The sequence below is a fragment of the Betta splendens genome, chromosome 3 (genome assembly GCF_900634795.4).
Source record: "Betta splendens chromosome 3, fBetSpl5.4, whole genome shotgun sequence".
In the NCBI taxonomy this organism is placed as follows: domain Eukaryota; kingdom Metazoa; phylum Chordata; class Actinopteri; order Anabantiformes; family Osphronemidae; genus Betta; species Betta splendens.
In genome coordinates, this window is record NC_040883.2 from 6,123,027 (window position 1) to 6,142,136 (window position 19,110).

The 19,110-nt window shown below is 47.7% G+C and overlaps 1 protein-coding gene across 2 annotated transcripts in view; it reads right to left on the reverse strand.

Annotated features, from left to right (window-relative positions):
• Positions 1 to 15,002: 15,002 nt before the first annotated feature.
• LOC114852741 (collagen and calcium-binding EGF domain-containing protein 1-like) overlaps positions 15,003 to 19,110 on the reverse strand; it is an 18,845-nt gene continuing 14,737 nt past the window's right edge. For both annotated transcript variants that reach the window (XM_029145359.3, XM_055507493.1), the window contains exons 3-11: positions 17,948 to 18,000; positions 17,576 to 17,710; positions 17,208 to 17,345; positions 16,967 to 17,100; positions 16,756 to 16,861; positions 16,500 to 16,639; positions 16,247 to 16,282; positions 15,983 to 16,018; positions 15,003 to 15,794 (exon numbers count right to left, since the gene is read on the reverse strand). In XM_029145359.3, coding sequence (XP_029001192.1) covers positions 15,606 to 15,794; positions 15,983 to 16,018; positions 16,247 to 16,282; positions 16,500 to 16,639; positions 16,756 to 16,861; positions 16,967 to 17,100; positions 17,208 to 17,345; positions 17,576 to 17,710; positions 17,948 to 18,000 — 967 coding nt within the window. In that variant the 3' untranslated portion in view covers positions 15,003 to 15,605. The remainder of the gene's footprint in view (positions 15,795 to 15,982; positions 16,019 to 16,246; positions 16,283 to 16,499; positions 16,640 to 16,755; positions 16,862 to 16,966; positions 17,101 to 17,207; positions 17,346 to 17,575; positions 17,711 to 17,947; positions 18,001 to 19,110) is intronic.

Below are 19,110 nucleotides of genomic sequence, written 5' to 3' on the forward strand. Positions count from 1 at the left end.
GGGGGTGGGGGGCAATCGGGCAGCACTGCTGGAGGCAAAGGGCAGAGAAGTTCGTCCCCCTTTTCCATTTTATACGAAAACGTTTCCTAGGTATTTAGCAGAGCGCGTTTGATGTCGTCTGTTACCACTAATAATAAAATAAATGTTATTGATCATTCCATCTTGATTAAACGTCACACACACACACACACACACACACACACACACACACACACACACACACACACACACACACACACACACACACACACACACACAGTAAGTAAGTAAAAGGCCAAAAGCCAATTAGGCTGTTTCTAAATTAAAAAAGGTTTTAGTGTGTTTGATCTTAAAAATCTACTGTGGTGAATTTCAAAGATAACAATTCTTATGTAACATTATTAAATAAACCTTTTAATTTTTAAAATGTGTTTTTACTTTACCAAACCCAAATCATCTGCTTCCGTGGCGATGGACCATTAACAAAATATACAATGATGTGAACGACAACTCTCACATCATTTTAAAAGCTGTGCAGAGCTGCATACATAACCTACATAATGTTTCTGTTCTCACCAGTCCATACTCACTGAATTGTCATAACCTTAAATATTAAGATATCTAAGGTTATGACAATGGCAAAGATTCATTTTGTACATTATTTTAATATATATATTTTTTAGCTTTTGTTCTTATTTTTTACTTTTAGCGATAAACACATTTACACAACAAACGATACGATTAAAAAAAAGCAGGATTGAGCGCTAAGAACACTAGAATAAAAATATTCTGCCAACAGACATAAATAAATACAATAAATAAATACATGAATGCAAAATATTAAAAGAATTATTAAAAGAGAGTTTCAGTGGTTCGACGGGCTAATTAACATTACTCCAAATGTAATAATTGATAAAACATTTCATTGTTTAGAAATAAGCTACACGAGCTGTGGAGGTGAAACTACATTTCACTACGCCAACATTGTTTCACAGGAATAAAGTGAAGATTCCGAAATAAAACTCGCCGCATAAAACATTTAGTTGCTCATTCATTTTGCGTGATTCGCGGAGTTGCGCGAGGCCCTGCCCCTCCCCTCCCCTCCCTCCCCTCCCCTCCCCGGCTGACTCCCCGGGGACTCTCGCCGTGCGCCTCGGCGCCGCGCCTCTGGTGCTGCAGGTTGCGTGAGAAGCGGAGCCGCCGTCCAAAGGGGAGGGTTTCGGTCCTCAGGACAATCCTAAATCTGCTTGGTCCAGTCACGCGAAGGCAGCAGCCTCTGGAAAAGACACAAGGGTCTTAAACTCGCGGAACAAAGAGCGCAGGACGTGGGACTCTGTCCCCACCCAGGTCGGACACGAAGGTGCACATATTTGCGCGCTACGGCTTCAGTAGATGCGAGGAACTGGGGACTTTGGAGTCATGCAAGCCGAAGCTCAGGCTTCATTCAATGTGGTCATGCAAGAACCCACCATAGGTCCATACAAGTTACTAAAGCTGAGAGAACTAATTCTCTTACCACCCACCACTTACAGTATATCTGGCAATATGACGTCATTATAACTCAGTGAAACAGGCAGACTTTAATGGAATGAATGAAGCTGAAAGAGCTCCTGTTCCAGCCTTTAGCCGGTTTGCTTTTAGGACCGTGATTCTGTTTCCCAGGGTAAAACCGAACGCGATTAAGGAATGTCGCTCCGTTCTCAGTCGGCGCTCGGGCAGCGAGGAGCCCGTGTCAGATCACAGCAGGTGAGCAGCGTTCCCAGCTGGAGATGGTCCACGAGCAAATGTCACACAGCTGGACCGAAAAAAAAAAAAAAAAAAAGAAGCACAATTCAGCCTTTAAATTCACATCCCGTTGCATCGAGACGCGTGTCTTCCCATCAGCCAAGCTATGATTTGGATGTCATCGCACGGCTGACAGGCTTTGATAACGAGCGAGGGGTCTTTTTTCAGAGCGCGACTGAGACAAAACTGTGGGAGCAGAGGAGGAAGGATGTGGAGGCCAGGATGTGAATCAGTGGGGAGATTCTGTGGCGTCTGCGAGCGCCTTGAAACCACTAAATAGATTAGAGGCTGCTGCAGAAGGCTGAACAGTAATGACACCGTAGGCCCGACCACGTCAGGTGTGTACCGGACCAGCTCCCGGACACTGGCCCGGCCCGGTCCGTGGTGGCCCGTTCAACACAACTTGAAAGTGAAGAAGAAGAGAAAAAAACCCCAGAGGCCTAAATGCTTTGCCCACAGCCATGTACCTCCTAGAGAATTCCTGGACATAAAAGCAGGTATAATGACTGTGGAGGCTGTTAGTCTCTACTCACGCAAAGCCTGTCACGCACACACCTTCAAAGCAGGTGTGTGCCTCCGCCTGGCTGCGCGAGTGTCGTTTCTTACATACCAGTCGCGTGGGGAGGCTCGTCTTGGATGCAGCCGATGAATGAATGCGTCGAAATGATTCGCATTTGGGTGTGAAACCATGTAGAAAACGTTGTTACGATAGAGAAAACGGGCCAAAGCTGGGGCTAGAGTTGTGACAGTTTAAAGTCAATAAAGTAGCTTTGCCCCCAAAAAAGCAATGAAATTCATCAGCGTCCTATCTTACAATAATTAATGAAATGTCTGCGTGATGTTAGGAAATGATAAGGAACGCGGCGCTGACGTTCTTACCGGATCCAGGATGAGCTTCGGACTTCGGGGAAGTGGGAAAGCAACGTAGGAATTTCCCTTCGACGGCCCGTCAAGCATCTCACTGGATTCTTGTGTTTCTCATGTGATGTTCGTGCAGGTGTCAATTATAAACCAACACCAACCACAGGGATCAACCAGCAAAAATAATGAGTTACACCAGCTGGTGTTTTGTTTCATTCGTTCAGCCGGGCGCTGCCAAATGGCTCCATTGCACAATGTAGGACTGTGAAGAGCCACATCATACGGATTTGAGACGCCACGAATGTCAAATGTTCTATCGGGGAGTGTTGACTGCATTTTATGTTGTCATCCCATTACTGTGCATTTGAGCCCTCTGTAGATCCACAGCAAACATCGCCCCTGCGCATCTTATGAACGTTCAACCTACAGTAATGCTCCAGTGGCTGTAGGCTCCCCAGTTGGACACCAGTAAGCGGGCTGCAGGCCTTGCGTGTGCCTGCTCATGCAACCATTAATAGGATTATTATGGACGGCAGGTCATGACACCACATATGAATGTTGCCTATGACCTAATAGGAACATTCCTCATTAACAGGAAGAATTAGCATAGAGTTCAAATGCATGACTGTCAAGGTTATCAGTGATCTTTACATGTATATTGTTATATTATTTATTATATTAATAATTGATGAAGCATCTTATTGGTACACAAAGTAGGTTTCTGCAGCTGCACTACTGTGACTGCTGCTTATTGACATGTGCAAATTAGATTACTATAACTTTATGTTGCTTAAGAATTCTCGTAATTTTCTTTTAATTTTTGCACTTGAGCAATTTAAATTGTGAGGCTGCATGAACGTTTTCTTTCCACGTGACACCGGACGCTGTTGCCACATTCATCACCTGCACAAAATGTGAAACCACGTGTTGCGTGTTTATTTTGCTGATCCGCCGAAAAAGGGCAATCAATAATCCACCGCGCGGCACAGCGTGCACGGATGCCGTCCCCTCTGTTGTTACAGCACACAGGGTTGAGCAAGACGCGCCGCGTGCGGTTCTGGTTCCGTCTCCAACGTTCCACCACCGGCGTTTGTAAAGACTAGTGGCGTGATTAGGCCGGAGCCGCTCACACCCACGGAGCACAATCAGCGCTCGGGATGTTTAGATTCAGCCGCTCCTCGAGGCTGCGCCGCCTTCACGGCCTCGTTTAAACTCATTACTCTCCGGAGCGGAGGCTGCGGACGCGCTGCTTGTCGTGCGTGTCAGCAGCGGTGGACGCGTCAGGCAGAGTTACAGGCAGAGTATCAGTTTAAGTGGGGAACAGAAGCCTCAGCAGTAGATAACGGGGTCAGGGCGGGTCAACACGTAAGCGGCGAAAATCAGCCCAACAGCGGCTGCTGAGAGGTGGTTCGCACGCAACCATGAACTCAACACAAACACAGTGCAGAGTCCCTGGGGAAAAATATCTTTCACATGGTGTGTGTGTGTGTGTGTGTGTGTGTGTGTGTGTGTGTGTGTGTGTGTTTGCATGAGACAGAACTATTTTTTCTTAAGTGCGTGTGTATGTTTGGGTGGGAGGGCTACTGGCTCACCTTCCCTTCCTGACCAGGCGTGAATATCAGATTAGTAACTGAGCTAATGGTTTCCCCTCCCTCCCATCCCACAAGCCTCCTCTGTCCTTGTGCAAGCTGGTATTTGCACTCGGCGGCAATAACAATAGTTGCGTGTAGAAATATCTCGGTCATCCATCTTTCTGTCACCTCTCCCTCTCCAGCGAAGCACGAAGGTGTCATAACTGCCCAGAAATAGGAAAGGAGGCCAAGATCATAAAGGAAAACCCCCTTTAAGATGCGTGTGTGAGGAGGCCGAGCCGCGCGGCGCGAGGCGACGCAGGACCCGAGCAGTCACGCTGCGCTGGCGCCTCTGGCTCCGGTTCAGCCTGATTCAGCAGATGATGTGCGGCTTAAGAATAACAAGTCCCGCGATGAAAAACCGGCCTCACAGATCTTCGGCTGACGCGCTAAATGAACACAGACACCGACAGAGCACAGCCAATAACAAGTAATCAGCAAAACGAGCAATGAAACAAAAAAGACTTTTCCAGACAAACTTTTAGAAGACATTCAAACCAAACCCACTCAGCAACAGGAGGGCTTCTTATAATATGCTCCCAAAAACCCACATTTCAAATATCAGAACATTCTACGCCAGAGTTTGGGCATCATCTGCAACAGGATCAAGGCTACGAGGGTGAATATGTACAGTGAAATCCTAGACTGACCTGACTTCAGCCCTGTAGGAAACCTCTGAATGCAGCTGCTGAGCTCTAATGTTAGTGAACTGGAGGCCGTTGCCAACAAGGAATGGGGCTAACAGTGTCTGGGGTCTGCACACGCCTCACGTTGGGGTCATATCGGCCCTTCATTAACTACTGGAGGTTCTTTTCATTTGAGCTGAATAATAGTTTGACTCACGGATTTCATGTTATTTTATATTTATGGTTTGGAAGTAGTGGTGGTTCTGCTGTGGGCTCGTTCTTGTTAATTCTTGTTAATCCCCCCCCCCTGTGGGGCAATAAGACATGATAAGCTTGGCACGCAAAACGAGTCACGCATGACAAAATGTAACCTCTTCTAACCCTCACACACGCACACGCGCACGCACGCTGCCCCCACTACAACCTTCCCTGCGCTGTGCAAACCAACAGCCTGTCATCCACGGGTTAATCCACAAAGCGTGAGCTCGCGACGAGGTCTCACTCCGACACATTTTCCGGGATCTGCACGGGAACTGCTTGCAAGGGATGGATTTCACGCAAATGTGCGTTTTGTTTACTATCAACAAAAAAGCCGTGCAGTTGACTGATACCGTAACAGGTGGCAACATCTACCCATAATATGACCCACTTATCTTCTGTGGGTTATAAGAGATGGACCGTATCCAAGCAGTTTTATGAGAGAGAGGGGCACACCTTGGATAGATCACTAGATCCCTCACAGACACACAGGATCAGACAGACCAGACAACCGTTCATTCTCACACATACGAGCAAACTAAAAGAATGAGGACGAAAGGGGAGGCGGCGTGTTCGGGTGACGGCTCAGACGGGAAACAGAGCCTGCGCTTTACCGTCCGAGTGAGCCTCCCCACAATAGACGATCTGCGGGTTAATCATTGTGCCTTGCGTGCAGACTGTGTTTGCTCGGACAGAGCCAAGGGTCGGGAGGTTGTGTACAGAAAGAGTTGAGGGAGATATCGCTCACCCTTTTCTATCAAAACAATCGTCGTCCGTTTTTTCAGACAGCACGCTAAGTTGTGTGAAAGAAAAAGAAAAAAAAGCTGCTGGACGCGCATTCGCGCGAGTCAGTGCACGATCTGGACCCATGTGTTAAAATGCTTAAATGATTGCTATTAATTTAAAAAAACGCTTTAACGCCTTAAACTGAGTTAATGCCTTACTGATTTAGACGATGAGCAAATGATTAGTGCCGGAAGAGAAAGTAACAGTGGGAAACGCTTGTTTTGCAGACTAAAACCATTACTGTCCTCCTTTAACCAGCAACGGCTTCAGTGGTGCGCGTAAAACAGTTCAGGGTCTGGGAGAAAAATAGGAAATCGGAGCACCTCTGGCATCAACTTCCTAAAGCACGTGTACGTTCGTTCTCAGTATTGCTGTGAACAAGCAAAACCAAGAAGGGTCAAAGTTGCAAGGGACGATGGAAAAGCCCACTCATGTGTTGGTTAAACCACTAGAGAACGGAGTCCCGTGCTTCACCTTCAAGTGTGAGTGAGATGCTGTCATGTGTGTGTGAGACCCCCACTCTCTGTTATGGTTGTGTTGTAATTACATGGTAATAACAAATGGACAGACTGCCAACTTATCTCAACCACCCACCTGCTCTAATTAGCACATTTAGGCCCCTGTTTACTTGCATTTGGGCTTCTCTACATCACACCTTTGTTTTGTAGGGGGATTAGAAAAACACACGAATGTGTCTGATTATTATCAGCTGCTTACAGAGCCCGGGGGCGCGCCATTGTTCTCCCGCTACCCAAACTACCCAAAGCATGCGATTGTCGAGCCGTTCCAAATACGCGCACGCCTTTTCTGTCGCTCATTGAGAAAAAAACGGGGGCGCAGACGCTGCAAGAATCTCATTAGAGCGAGAGGCACAGATGAATGGCTCCCTTGCGTGAGGGAGCTCTGGTTTTGCAGGTACACACGGCGCACCGAGGCTATTGTGTGCCAAGCTTTATCTCCTTAATCAGTTCTCGTTGCTACCAGTTAATCATTTGTGCATGCCGGGGCTCAGACGCGCTGGATTCATGACACGCAGCGGGAGAACAGAGGCGGCGATGACGACACCGCGGCTGATAGCGCTGATTCAGCCGCTGGACACTGGTGTGAATTACACGGCTCCGCGGATTGAATCGTGTCCACCGCGACGCGCAACTGCGACGTCTGATCCCTCTGTGTCTCAACATGTTGTTGTTGTTAGTGGCGGGGAGGCGTTCAAATGCCTCGCTGGGCCTCGCATGTGGGTTTGTAGTGATTTGCAGTGATGACGAGTCACGAAAACAATGTATTGATATGGACGGGGACAGGGCGTAAATGAGAAGTGAGCGACGACTCTGGCGCGTGGTGAGCGCAGGCGGTGACCCAGCAGTTGGTTCGCGCGCAGGGCCTCGCGCAGCGGGAGATTAAAGATGGTGATCGCGATAGGGGAGCGTTAAAGACACACGGCAGGAGCCGCCGCACCTGGCGTGCGTATGTGTCGCAATGCCGCCGCCGCAGGTGCGTGTGAAGGCGTCAGGTGCGTGTCAGCGGCAGACGCGAATGCGTGCGAGAATTGCGCACAGCGGAGAGTCGACTTGTGTTTTTTCACCGACGGGTGTAACGTGGCTTAAATAAATTTTGATCCCTGCAGGGCAGCCCTCCGCGTCACGCACGCGGCACGGCCCGAATAACGCAGCCGATGGCCCGTGTGTGTGTGTGTGTGTGTGTGTGTGTGTGTGTGTGTGTGTGTGTGTGCGCGTGTGTGTTTTCCTGCCTACTAAACCCAAATGCGCGCCTCCTCCATCCACCCAGACGCGCGCTCACGCTGCGAGACATTGGGTAAGAAAGCAGTCTCTCACGAGGAAATGCTACTGATGTCATAGCATGCGTGTAGTGACAGGACACACTGTGCCCTCCAGTACCACATCAAATGAGCTTACAAATAGATCTGCCAACAGCCAATTGCCATGCCTGTCAGGCGAAAAATTATTCCGATTTCATCTCGAGCCAGTTCTCAACTTCCAAATGTAATTTACGAGCAGTCATAATTGTATCAGTTCCTCGAGTAAACCTGTGCCTGTGACCCGGCCCGGTCTCGGGGCTCGGTCGTGACTGATGCGCCCCGTTAGAGCTGCTGCACAGGAGAAGCACGCGAAGCACCTTGGCCGTCGGTGGGAGACGCGAGCACGTTTCCTGGAGTTCACCTGCGCTCAACACACGCGCGCTGCAGAGCTGAAAGCGGAGAAGTCATCGTTTAAAGCGCATGACATCACCCACCGTGACATTGTTTAATAGCACAATAGACGCAGCTTCTATCTGGATTATGCTGTTGCTCCAAATGACATCACATTGTTTTTCTGCCCTCGGATTAAACAAAGCCAAGTAACAGCCACTGTTTCACACATGATTTAACCTCCAGAAGCGCCTCCAGACGATTGTGCAGAGCGATTACGTCTACTCTTGACACAACTTGACCCACTGTTTAAAAAGTTGCAGCAATTGCATCAACGCACCGGCTGTTATATAACTAAGTGTGAGTTTCGGTATGAGTGTTGTGTTTTTTTTTGTTTCTTAGTCTTATTTTCATCCAAACCTCCCTTTAAAATATTAATGCATGAATTCTGACTACACATTACAATAACACAATGCAGTTACAAAAGGTTCGGGAGATATTCATCTCAGGCTTACGGCACAAAACATCCTAAGTGGGCAGCAAAAGAAAGGAACAAAGAGAAAACGATGTTCGTGCGCGGGCGTGGCACCAGCTATGTCCTTACTAAGCATACGCCTCAGTTTCTAGCGCCGCACATACAAAAGCCAGTGAGTAAATGTGCAGGTATGCGCCTTTGCATTCCAGTTCCCACAGCGTGACTCATGAGAAACTTTATGATCAATCAGCAGAAATAGTGTTTTGCTGTCAATTATTCTATAATACCGTGACCGCAACAGGATTTCCAAGTGTTGCAATCAGCGAAGAAGCAAACTGTTTATCTGAACGTCTGTATAAAACCTCAACACATCATAGTTATTGCAGAATATTCATAAGGCATCTGATTACACAAGTGGGGCGTAAGAGCGCCAACGTATAATTTGCCAAAGCGATATTTTCACCTCAGGATCCAAGTGTGAAAACTTGGACCACGTTCCAACCTCCCAAAGCATAAAAAACAGCCCCACCAACATAAAGGTTTAAAACCGAAGCCAAACATCTGAGACGGATCCCAGACGGTCGCTTGAACGCGGAAGCCAAAGCGCCGCCGTACACGCATGAATATCACAAACGGGAGCGGTGACACACTTTCAGGCTGCGGCGCTGATTCTCGACTCCCTGCCAAGAATGTAAACATACAACGAATGTGCTGCTGCGGCGGCGGTCGCTCCACGGGTTCGGACTCGGCTCAGAACCCAATGGTTTCATCAAATGAAAGGTCGAACCCCCTGACGATGACGCAGCACATGCACGACCCTAGTACTAAATGCTGTACTAGCACTAAAAGTACCTACTAGTACCTAGTAATGCATCCAGTACCTCATGTTTATGCAGCAGGTAAATGATCAGAGACGGATGCAACCTACACAACTATAGCTGAGAGTTGCAGAGGACACATAAACAGGGAGGAAAGAGCCAAGTCTAATTACATGGTCCTGTTTTATTAGCAGACCTTCACGATGCAGCAGGAGACGCGCTGTCGTCACTTCCACCTCCACCGTCACGAGCTTCCCCTCAAGCACTGACTTCCACCAGCTGCTAAAATCAGATCAGGTGTAATGATTTACAAACGAGGCCGCGATCGATCAGCGGCTGGAAACGACTCGGTCCCACTGACTTTGTGCACAAAGGCAGACGGGCGATTGTAGAGCGCAGAAACCTCAGGATTAGGTTAGACGGTAACTGAAGCACTTCCTGGAGCAGTCCGGTTGCAACAGCATGTGTCTGAATGCGACGCCGGCCTTCAGACGACGTGATGCGTGTGTGCATCAGACCCAGACATAGAGTGTTGTATCAGTGTGGATGGTGCTGTTTGGGAACCCAGCAGGCTGATGGCACCAGGAAAACGACCCTGACCTCTGTTCTTTAATCGCGGGGCGGTTCGGCGACATTTCAGACGACATCGACTCACTACATGAGAGTCTGTATTAGATGGATGTCAAGTTTGTGCAAGTTGATATTCAGATGAAAATCAGCCTCTTTTACCTGGAAGGCGAAGGAGACATTTTCAACAGCCTCGGCTGACGCTCGCCCGCCGTGAGGGAGGTTCCAGCCGCGTTTGTGCGGCTGACGTTGGGTCATTTCTCGCACACTTGACCAACACGGGCTCCAACGGGACGGTGAACGGGCTGTAACCGCTGTTTAAGCAGCACGAGCAGCTCCTCTGCCCACGAGCGGCACACGCTGATTCGGCGTTTTGTCTGCGCGCCATTATCCAGCTGCGGTTCGGGCCCCAAACGATCAACAGGTCGTCGGTTGCGCACGAACGAGCAGCGGCGGCGCAGACGAGGCAGATTAACTGCCGCTGCGAGAGCCAAACGAGGCCGAGCGGCGAGATGTCACGACTTGCATTTGTTTTGAAGAATGTGACGGCTGCAGGAACACGCGTCATTAAAGCAATATTTTTTTAATCAGAAAACAAGCCAACATCTATTATAGCAGTGACAGGGGAATGATTGACAGGGAGACAGAGCAGGGACGGCTGTGAGAACCAAACACGTTTAACAAACATTAAACCGTGTTCATTACATGTTCACAGTGACATTGTGCAAAGTGACAACAATCTAATATGAGCCTTTAGTTTTGTGTAAAAAAAAAAGCCTAAAGGCAACACAGATTTTTACTCTTTGTTTTAATATTTTTATTTAATTTTTAATTTACAATAAAGTCGCAAATACAAATAAATTTGTACTTTTACTCCTCGTACCTCTAAGCTAGTACTTGGTATCCATTTTAACCATCTTGCTTTGTGTCATCTGGATATCGTCATTTGTTTGATATTGTGTTTCTAGTCAAGCAATTTTCCAATATAAGCCTCAGTTTTGGCTCTTAAAATATTCAGAGATTTTCTTCTAGGATCAGAAATGTATGTAAAATTATCTGGATAATGCTTTGTACCCAACAAAGTAGTACTTCATTCTCCTAGTACAGATGTGACCTTTACTGTGACCTTTTCAGAAACAGCATCACTGCGAGATGAAAACAGCAATAAAAGAGCCAGTGGCGTTCACATGTGATCAAGGCTGCCGTTAATGAGGATTCTTATGCCCCTGAGCGCGCAAAACCAAAAAAAACCTGATTGATGTCAAGTTGTCAGGGTGCTGCTGCCGCCACAGGCCGGGTCTTTAGGTCAACAGTACTGAAAAGATGAAGCGCTTGTCCTCACGCGAGGCAGCTCTGCAGAGAGGCGCTCTCTCTCTCTCTTTTTTTTTTTTATTTAACTAAAAGACAACAGAGCGGTGGACCCGCTCATCCGGTTTTTCACAGTCTTGGCTGTGCTGCGTGCATGCGAGGAGCTTGTAAATGACAGGGGAAGCCAAGGTGTATGGAGAGCGAGCGCCTCAGGCCAGGGGAGTTTACACAGCCTGCTGCCATTAATCCGCCCTCTCAGATTTGTTTTAATCAGTTGTGCCATAACGATGCCAGTCAGGTGCAAATCTGAACGCTTTCGCGACAGCTTGCATGCGCATTATGATACTTTTACTACAGCGTTGTAGGCGAACGAGGGGGGAAAGCCATGCAGCCATAATCAGAATGAAAAATCTCCAGAACAAATTAGAATGTGCAGACAGCTTTATCTGGAGAAATGTCAGGCCTTCCACCGCTGTTATAAAGACATGTCTAGATGGAGGGATCAGTATTAAAGAGACACCTGCAGGATAACATATAATACATAGTGATCATGGGATTGGTGGCATGCTTTTGACCCAGCTAATAAGTCTATTACTCATCAGACAGGCTCCGATTCTCAGGCCTCTTAGCAGCTCCATAATGAACAGAATGACAGAAGTCGGCCTATATCGGAAGAGGGTGTGCCCTCACGACACGGACTGGAAGAGGAACAGGCTTCAAAGAGTAAACTAGGGTGCTTAGCGCTCAGCCCCAGGCACGTAACTCAGATTTAAGAATGAGTTAGCGTGTCAAGATAGCGTGTCTTGCAGCAGACCACGCCTGCACCTGTCAGGTGTTTGTGGCATACCTGTGTTCCGTGTGTGTGTGTGTGTGTGAGTGTGTGTGTGTGTGTGTGTGTGTGCATGGCTGCATGTGAGATTGTAAGACATGCCTATATGCGTGCGTTCTCCCTCGCCTTGCTGCACGTAGCCGCATACCCCAGCGATGATGGACGCCTGTGATTTAGCCAAGCGCCTGCAGTGGCTGCAGATCCCTGGAGACACCTAAATATTTGGCGGAGCGGCACATCGCTGGGTCATTGCATCAGGTGCATCGTCTCCAACTCGCACAATGACTCAAGTTTGACTTTAATTCGCGGGCTCCTACGGCTCAAATTAAATAATTTGTCACAATTACAAATGTTCGCCGTCTCATTGTCTGATACCACACACAGGTTGGGATGTCAAACACTAGAAGGAATAGAAGGAAAACGAACAGGACGTGGTCTAAATATATCATCCTGCGTAGGTGCAGCTGTGTGGTCTTATCTGATCACCATGTAGCTCCGTATTTAGTCTCAAGGAGCTGCTGGTAGCTTGATGCAGGTAACACACAGTGGGAAACGTCCATGAGCGTAGGGACTAAATAAAGTTCTAAAGTTTGCTTCACAAACTGTAAACAGTAGGTCTTATTTAAGACAATATTCATTCATGTTTATTGTTTTAATGTAATTTTCACTAAAGATCTGATCTGAACAGCATCAACACTATAAAGTATAATCGTGGCAATAGAAATGAAAATGTGTAACAAATATACTTTGGCAGATAAATATACAGTAAATCAGAATGTGATGCTAAAATTACCCACATGAACCCACATGTGTTCCACACGGTCCCTTTTGTTTGGGTTATAGCCCACATGTGTCTCCTTTGACTAGAAACGGGCCTGGGATCCTATGATATAATAAACATAATGAGATGATTTGGCTGCTTGTGTTGGTACCTCACAAAAGCACCCGGACCTGCTGATGACTGTAAGTCCAGCCTCACACCGGGGCCACGGCAGATTTTCAGGCCTTTGTTACCCCCCCCTCCCACACACACACCAATATTCCCATACGGTACGTGCGAAAGCTACCAGTGTCAGACGTGGTGAGCGCCGACCTGACCTCGATTTACCCCACACGCACACGTTATTTCCTACAAAGATCAGCTCCGCGGTTCCTTATCTCTGACTCGTACGTGCGACTTCTCTCTCACCCTGTACTCTCTGCAAGGATTAGAGTGGAGACAACGCGATGAATGATAAACATGCACCGCCTTGACCTGTACTGTACGCTGTTACAGTATGTACAGTCTAACTGTAGCAAAAGAACACAACAGCTTCATTGATCTGAATGTGTTCAGTAGCAGTAAATATACACAGTTTTTGCATTTTCAACACAGATGCAGACTCACATTTACACACGCAGAGCAGTTTTTTTTTATTGCCGTCCTGTGCCCGTCTGGAAATTCCTCAGGTGCTTGCAAACAGCTGCATCATTTAATCAGCTCTATCTTTATTTTCATCTCAGATTCCAGCAAATTGTTACACAACTCTTCTCGCAGTACATGAATGGAGTCTGGCATCTGGACAGCAACGCTGATCGACGTGTCACCGGTGGCAACGGACAGGACCGTGTGTGTGTGGGGGGGGGGGGGGGGGGGGGTCACGGCGTGCACTGAGGATCCATGACGCGGCCCTGCAGGACCCGCGCTGTCCCGTGGCCGCGGCCTCTGGCCGCGCGACGAGCGCCGACGGAAGTGAGATAACCTCCTTCGCTCCCTCGCTGCCACTCTGTCGCCGACTCGGGTTTGCGAATTGTTTCGTGTTGATTTTCCTGATCCCCGTCGCCATGACAACGGCCGAGCTGTAAGCAGTGACCGCACGGCAGGGGGCGGAGCTGCTGTGGGAAGCCAAGTCAAGGAGCACACGTACACACACGCACACGCACACGCTCGCACACACACACACACACACACACACACACACACACACACACACACACACACACACACACACACACACACACACACACACATACACATGCACTATGATACATGCAGCGGCATAAAGGCCATATATCATGAATTACACAACAACTCTTCCAGGTCAGCAGCAGGTCCTCTCGAGTTTCATCTTAAAGGAAACGCCCGTCATCGTCCACCATCTGTCTTCATACTGTACCTCAGTTCATTAACAAAACAATGATCTTGGATCCCAGCAAAGCTTTTATGCAAACACCCTACACAAGTGTGTAGAAATGGTTTAAGGTGCATGATTTCAAAACAATTCCCCCCGTGAAGGTGAAGGAAAATGAATTCTAATATGATGAACCTGACCAAATTTCAAAGATTCAGCAAATGTGCCTTCATTCTTGCAATAAACACTGAGGCGCAACAGAATTAGCAAATAACTATGAAACTGTGCGAACCTCAACACAGAAGCGCGCCTCAGACGTTTTAACCCATGGTGGCGGTGGGTGCGAGCTCCGACAGGCCCTCGTCTGTCAGTCGTCTACAATTATCTCTTCAGCTGTTTGAGCATTTGACACATGACCTCTGCTACGTACACCTTTGGTAACGACAGGCAGCCACGCGATGGGTCAACGGTCAGCGCTGAGGACGAGCAGCACCGAGCTGCAGGGACGAGTTCTTCAGTTTCTATTCATAAGCTTTATAAATAATATATGTATAAATAAATGATGCTAGAGATGAATTCTAGTGAGGTTTGCAAGCGATTGAAACATATTCACTGAGCCTGCAGCAGATTATCTGTGACTTAGCAGCCTCTGCTGGTCAAAAGGCTTCACTTAAAGGCACTTTAAGTGCTTTACAGTGTAACACTGTAGCTACTCAATTAAGCGCATACATTTATCCCCAGTTTGCCAGTGTCTGCACTGCTCCTCCACAACCGACAACAAACCAAAACAAGCAGAAATCAATCAAAGCTACGTTCAGATTTGGGTTCAGAGCGTTTCCCTTTATTCCTGGCATCTGCTTCACAGTCCGATAAAAAGGCTCAGGCAGACGTGGTTTCTCCCAGGCGTTGCTGAACTTATGTGCCACACGTGTCTGTGAAGAAAACTGCTTATCAGACAAAAACATTCCTTGTTTCCTCGTATCTTCCCAATTTTATCATTGGAGTAAAGTTTCTGTCGATGAACATTATATGCGTTACATATATTCCTTATACCTGTAGATTCCAGTAACTTTGTACGTCTTTCATAGATTATATTACGTTGAACAAATTGCAGCAGCCTAGATTTTACATCGTACTTTGGTCTGTTTTTATTTGCCAGTACTATACTGGAACGGTCCAGTCACCCATGAAGCTCATGAGCAGCGCTCAGATCAGGGCCGGGTACTGCAGAGCGGTGCAGGAGGAGCTCAGGCCTCAGTCTTTGTACCACAGAGCGTCTCCGCAGACAGTTCAGCCAGGCTCCTTTTCCTGCGTGTCCCAGTTGCGAGGTTTAGGCCGTATTTACATGATGATACTCGTGCTGTACAACCAGCACGGTCATCACTGAGGAGGAGTCGGGTTCGTTTTGCCGCGCGTGAAGGGTCAAGTGTTCAGCGGGACGTCTCCTTGTCCCGAGCCCCACTCTACGAAGTCCACCTCCCCGCTGGAATGAGTGGGGCCGTCCAGGGTGATGCCCCGCCGCTCGCCGAACACCTTCTCCTGCAGCTCGATGATGTCGTTCCGGATGTCGGCCATCATGAGCAGAAGGAAGTCAAAGGATCCGGGAGGTCCCTGCGTGAAGACGGGAAATGTGGGAACTGATTTAATGGCTTTTGGGAGACACCAAGCTTAAATACACAAATGCTAAATATTAAAAAAAACCTGTCTGAAGTAGAATATGAAGCTTGTGACATTATATTTGTTACACCAACTACCCACTGGCTGAGATAAAAAAAAATAAGGTGAATCCATCAACTTACAGGTGGGCCGCTGGGACCTGGAGCTCCTCTGTCTCCCTGTTCACGAGAATATAGCCCCAGTTATTTCATTCAAGGCAATCCACAGAAAAAGAGCACCAGCAGCAGTTTCACACACAGACACACACACGCACACACGCACACAGGCGCACACACACACACACACACACACACACACACACACACACACACACACACACACACACACACACACACACACACACACACACACACACATACACACGCACGTATGTAGAAAGTAATGACCTTTAATCCGTCTCTTCCAGCTGCTCCAGGTGGACCCTGTACAAAAGATATAGGAATGCTTAATGCCAGACTTTTCCACACATGACATGATAATGATCAAATCTACAGCTCTCAACATACAGTAGTGCTTAGGGGCGATTTTGAATGAACTGTAGGAGGTAAGAAGACACTTCATGGACTAAACCTTCTAAGTTCTTCTAACGTGTGACAATTTTTATATAAACCCAGAATTATGGAATGAGTTCTTTCTTACCACTGGTCCTCTGCGGCCTCTTTTAATATGTTTCAGGTCAGGCTCTGGACCCATGGGCCCTATGTCTCCCCGTGGACCAGGAGGACCAGGCCGCCCAGCGTCGCCTGGGTCCCCCCTTTTTCCTGGTTCACCTGGGTGACCTTATGAGGTTAAATGGGTGAGTTCAGTTAATTTATTTATACATCTACTGAGCACATCAGATGGAATATTGATGAATTAGATGAGGTTTTTAACATTACAGTTGTCAATATGTTACCTGGAACCCCAGGAGCTCCTGGAGGACCAGGTAGACAAGGGCTATCAGGACTTTTTCCCACCCTCCCTAGTGAAGGCTTATTGCTGCTGTTGGCCAGGCCAGGAACCTACAGGAAGAAGAAAAAAACGTGCCAGATCTTCTTGGTGGCCATGATATACTTTTTAAAAGCTACGCAGTTCCACTCTATGCAGCTTCACCGTACACATGTTACCTGGTTCTGAGACTGTGTGTTTCCCAGCTTCAGTTTCAGCTGCAGCAGACTGTTTTTCATGTTCATGAAGTCCTGGCAGGTGAAGGAGCAGGTACCGGCACTCATCATGGTGTCGGACTTTACTGATGAACTCACTGGGGAGGAAAACATCATTTAAAATGTTGTTTTTAAATGGTGGCTTTTCAAACAAGCCACCAAATGAAAAGGACCATTACTTGTTCCCGTTTTGAAGTTAACTCACAGTTGTGTTCCGGGAAGCAGGAATGCTGGTCCGGAGCGAGCGTGTAGCCGGCGTGACAGCGGCACAGGAAGCTTCCCGCTGTGTTCACGCACTCGTGGTCACACACGCTGCCGCCTGGTTGCTCACATTCATCAATGTCTAGTTTTCAGGAGCAGGTGGGAGGAAGAGAACAACGATAAACGTGTGATCTGCAGAGCAACAACAGCGCTGTTCTGCACAAAGCAGGAGGAGGGCGCTGTTTCACCACTAAAGAAACCTTCCCAGTAACTACTTTGTTTGAAGAACTGCTTAATGTGGGTGTGGAATAAATGAGCATCCCCACGTCAGCAAGTGACATGGTGATAAAAGTACTGGAAGAGTGGACTCACCGAGGCAGTAAGGCGACTTGTGGCTGCGGTGTCTCTCCCGGTCAAAGCGGTAACCGCGGTAACAGGTGCAGACGACGCGTCCGAAGTTATCGGTGCACTGCTGCTCGCAGGGCGACGCGGCGCACACGTCCACGCCTGCACAGAGAGAAGGCGCGTGCTTTTATCTTTTACTAAATGTGGCAGCTGTCTGTGCCAAAACTGCAGCCGGTTTCAATGTGGGCTCTTTAAGTGACCTGAAGCGACTCTTTAAGCATAATGACTCCAATTGAACTCAATGTAGCCATAATGACAGCATTGGCCTCTGCACATGTTGGTGGTAAACGGTTTAGAAGCAGCACAGGGAGTGACTTACAGCGTGCATGGTTTACCTACCTTCAGGTACGCACTGGCCCATCACGAACCTGAATCCCTCACAGCATCTCCTCCTGTAAAACACAGAGACGAAGCTCAGGCGTTTGTGCTCGTCCATCATTTTCCCCGGTCCTTCACAGGATCGTTACATCGAATTATACTTAAATATGAAGCTACATCCAGCAGCACAGGGTCCTTTATAACTTAATAAGAAGATGAATGTGTATTAGCTTCAGTTCAGATGTATGTAAACAAGTACGAGGTCTTTCAGACCCATTTAAAGCTTCTGCTCTTCTGACGTAACCTGGTAACAGTTCAACGAATACAATATTTTTGAAGTATGCTGTTGTGCAATGAATTCTGGGCAACAATCTCCTAAAATTGATCTATGGTGTTTGGCAGTGGCGCTAAAACCAGCCATCCCACAACAATCTACCACATGTTACAGACATTAGGGAAGAATACTGGAAGGAAATGGCTCAGAAAATGGAGCAGCACAGCCACGCAACAAATATAACACACATGGATACAGACACACACACACACAAAAAGGTAGAAGCAACGATCTGCTCTAAAAACTGCACGCTGTTACCGGAAGGAATTTAACATGCAGCCTCATTCACGACCCCCTCAAGTCAACAAGTTGCTTTCATTCTGTTCCAGCCTCCATGTAGAGTAACATTAAATCACTGTTAGCCCCTCCTCCCCAACCTTCTCCTGAATGAAAAATAACTATAAAATGGTGAGGCTGGCCTAAAGTGATGAAATCCAGATGAGAGCAGCTTTAATCTGGAGCGAGGAGCTGCGACTGCGAGGGGTGGATAAGGAAAGGATGGTGGAGACAGGAGAGAGAATGCTGGGATGAACCGTCAGTCAGTCAGTCAGTCAGTCAGTCAGTCAGTCAGTCAGTCAGTCAGTCAGGTGATCAATCCATCAATCATCCGCACTGGGATAATATGCTGCAGCTCCATCGTCCGTGAGTTGAAGCCAGACTGGGTATCAGTGCTGATACCGGTCTCACTGAGTTAATCAGAGGATGGGATTTGTTTGCTTCTTTGACAACATTATAGACTTTAGTGGCTTTCAATCAGTGACCTGAGGGAATCCAGCCCCTGTGATTTGGTGGATCAATGCAGAAGGTGGTTTCTACAGGAAAGCAAGCAACGGATTCCACAAATCGTCTC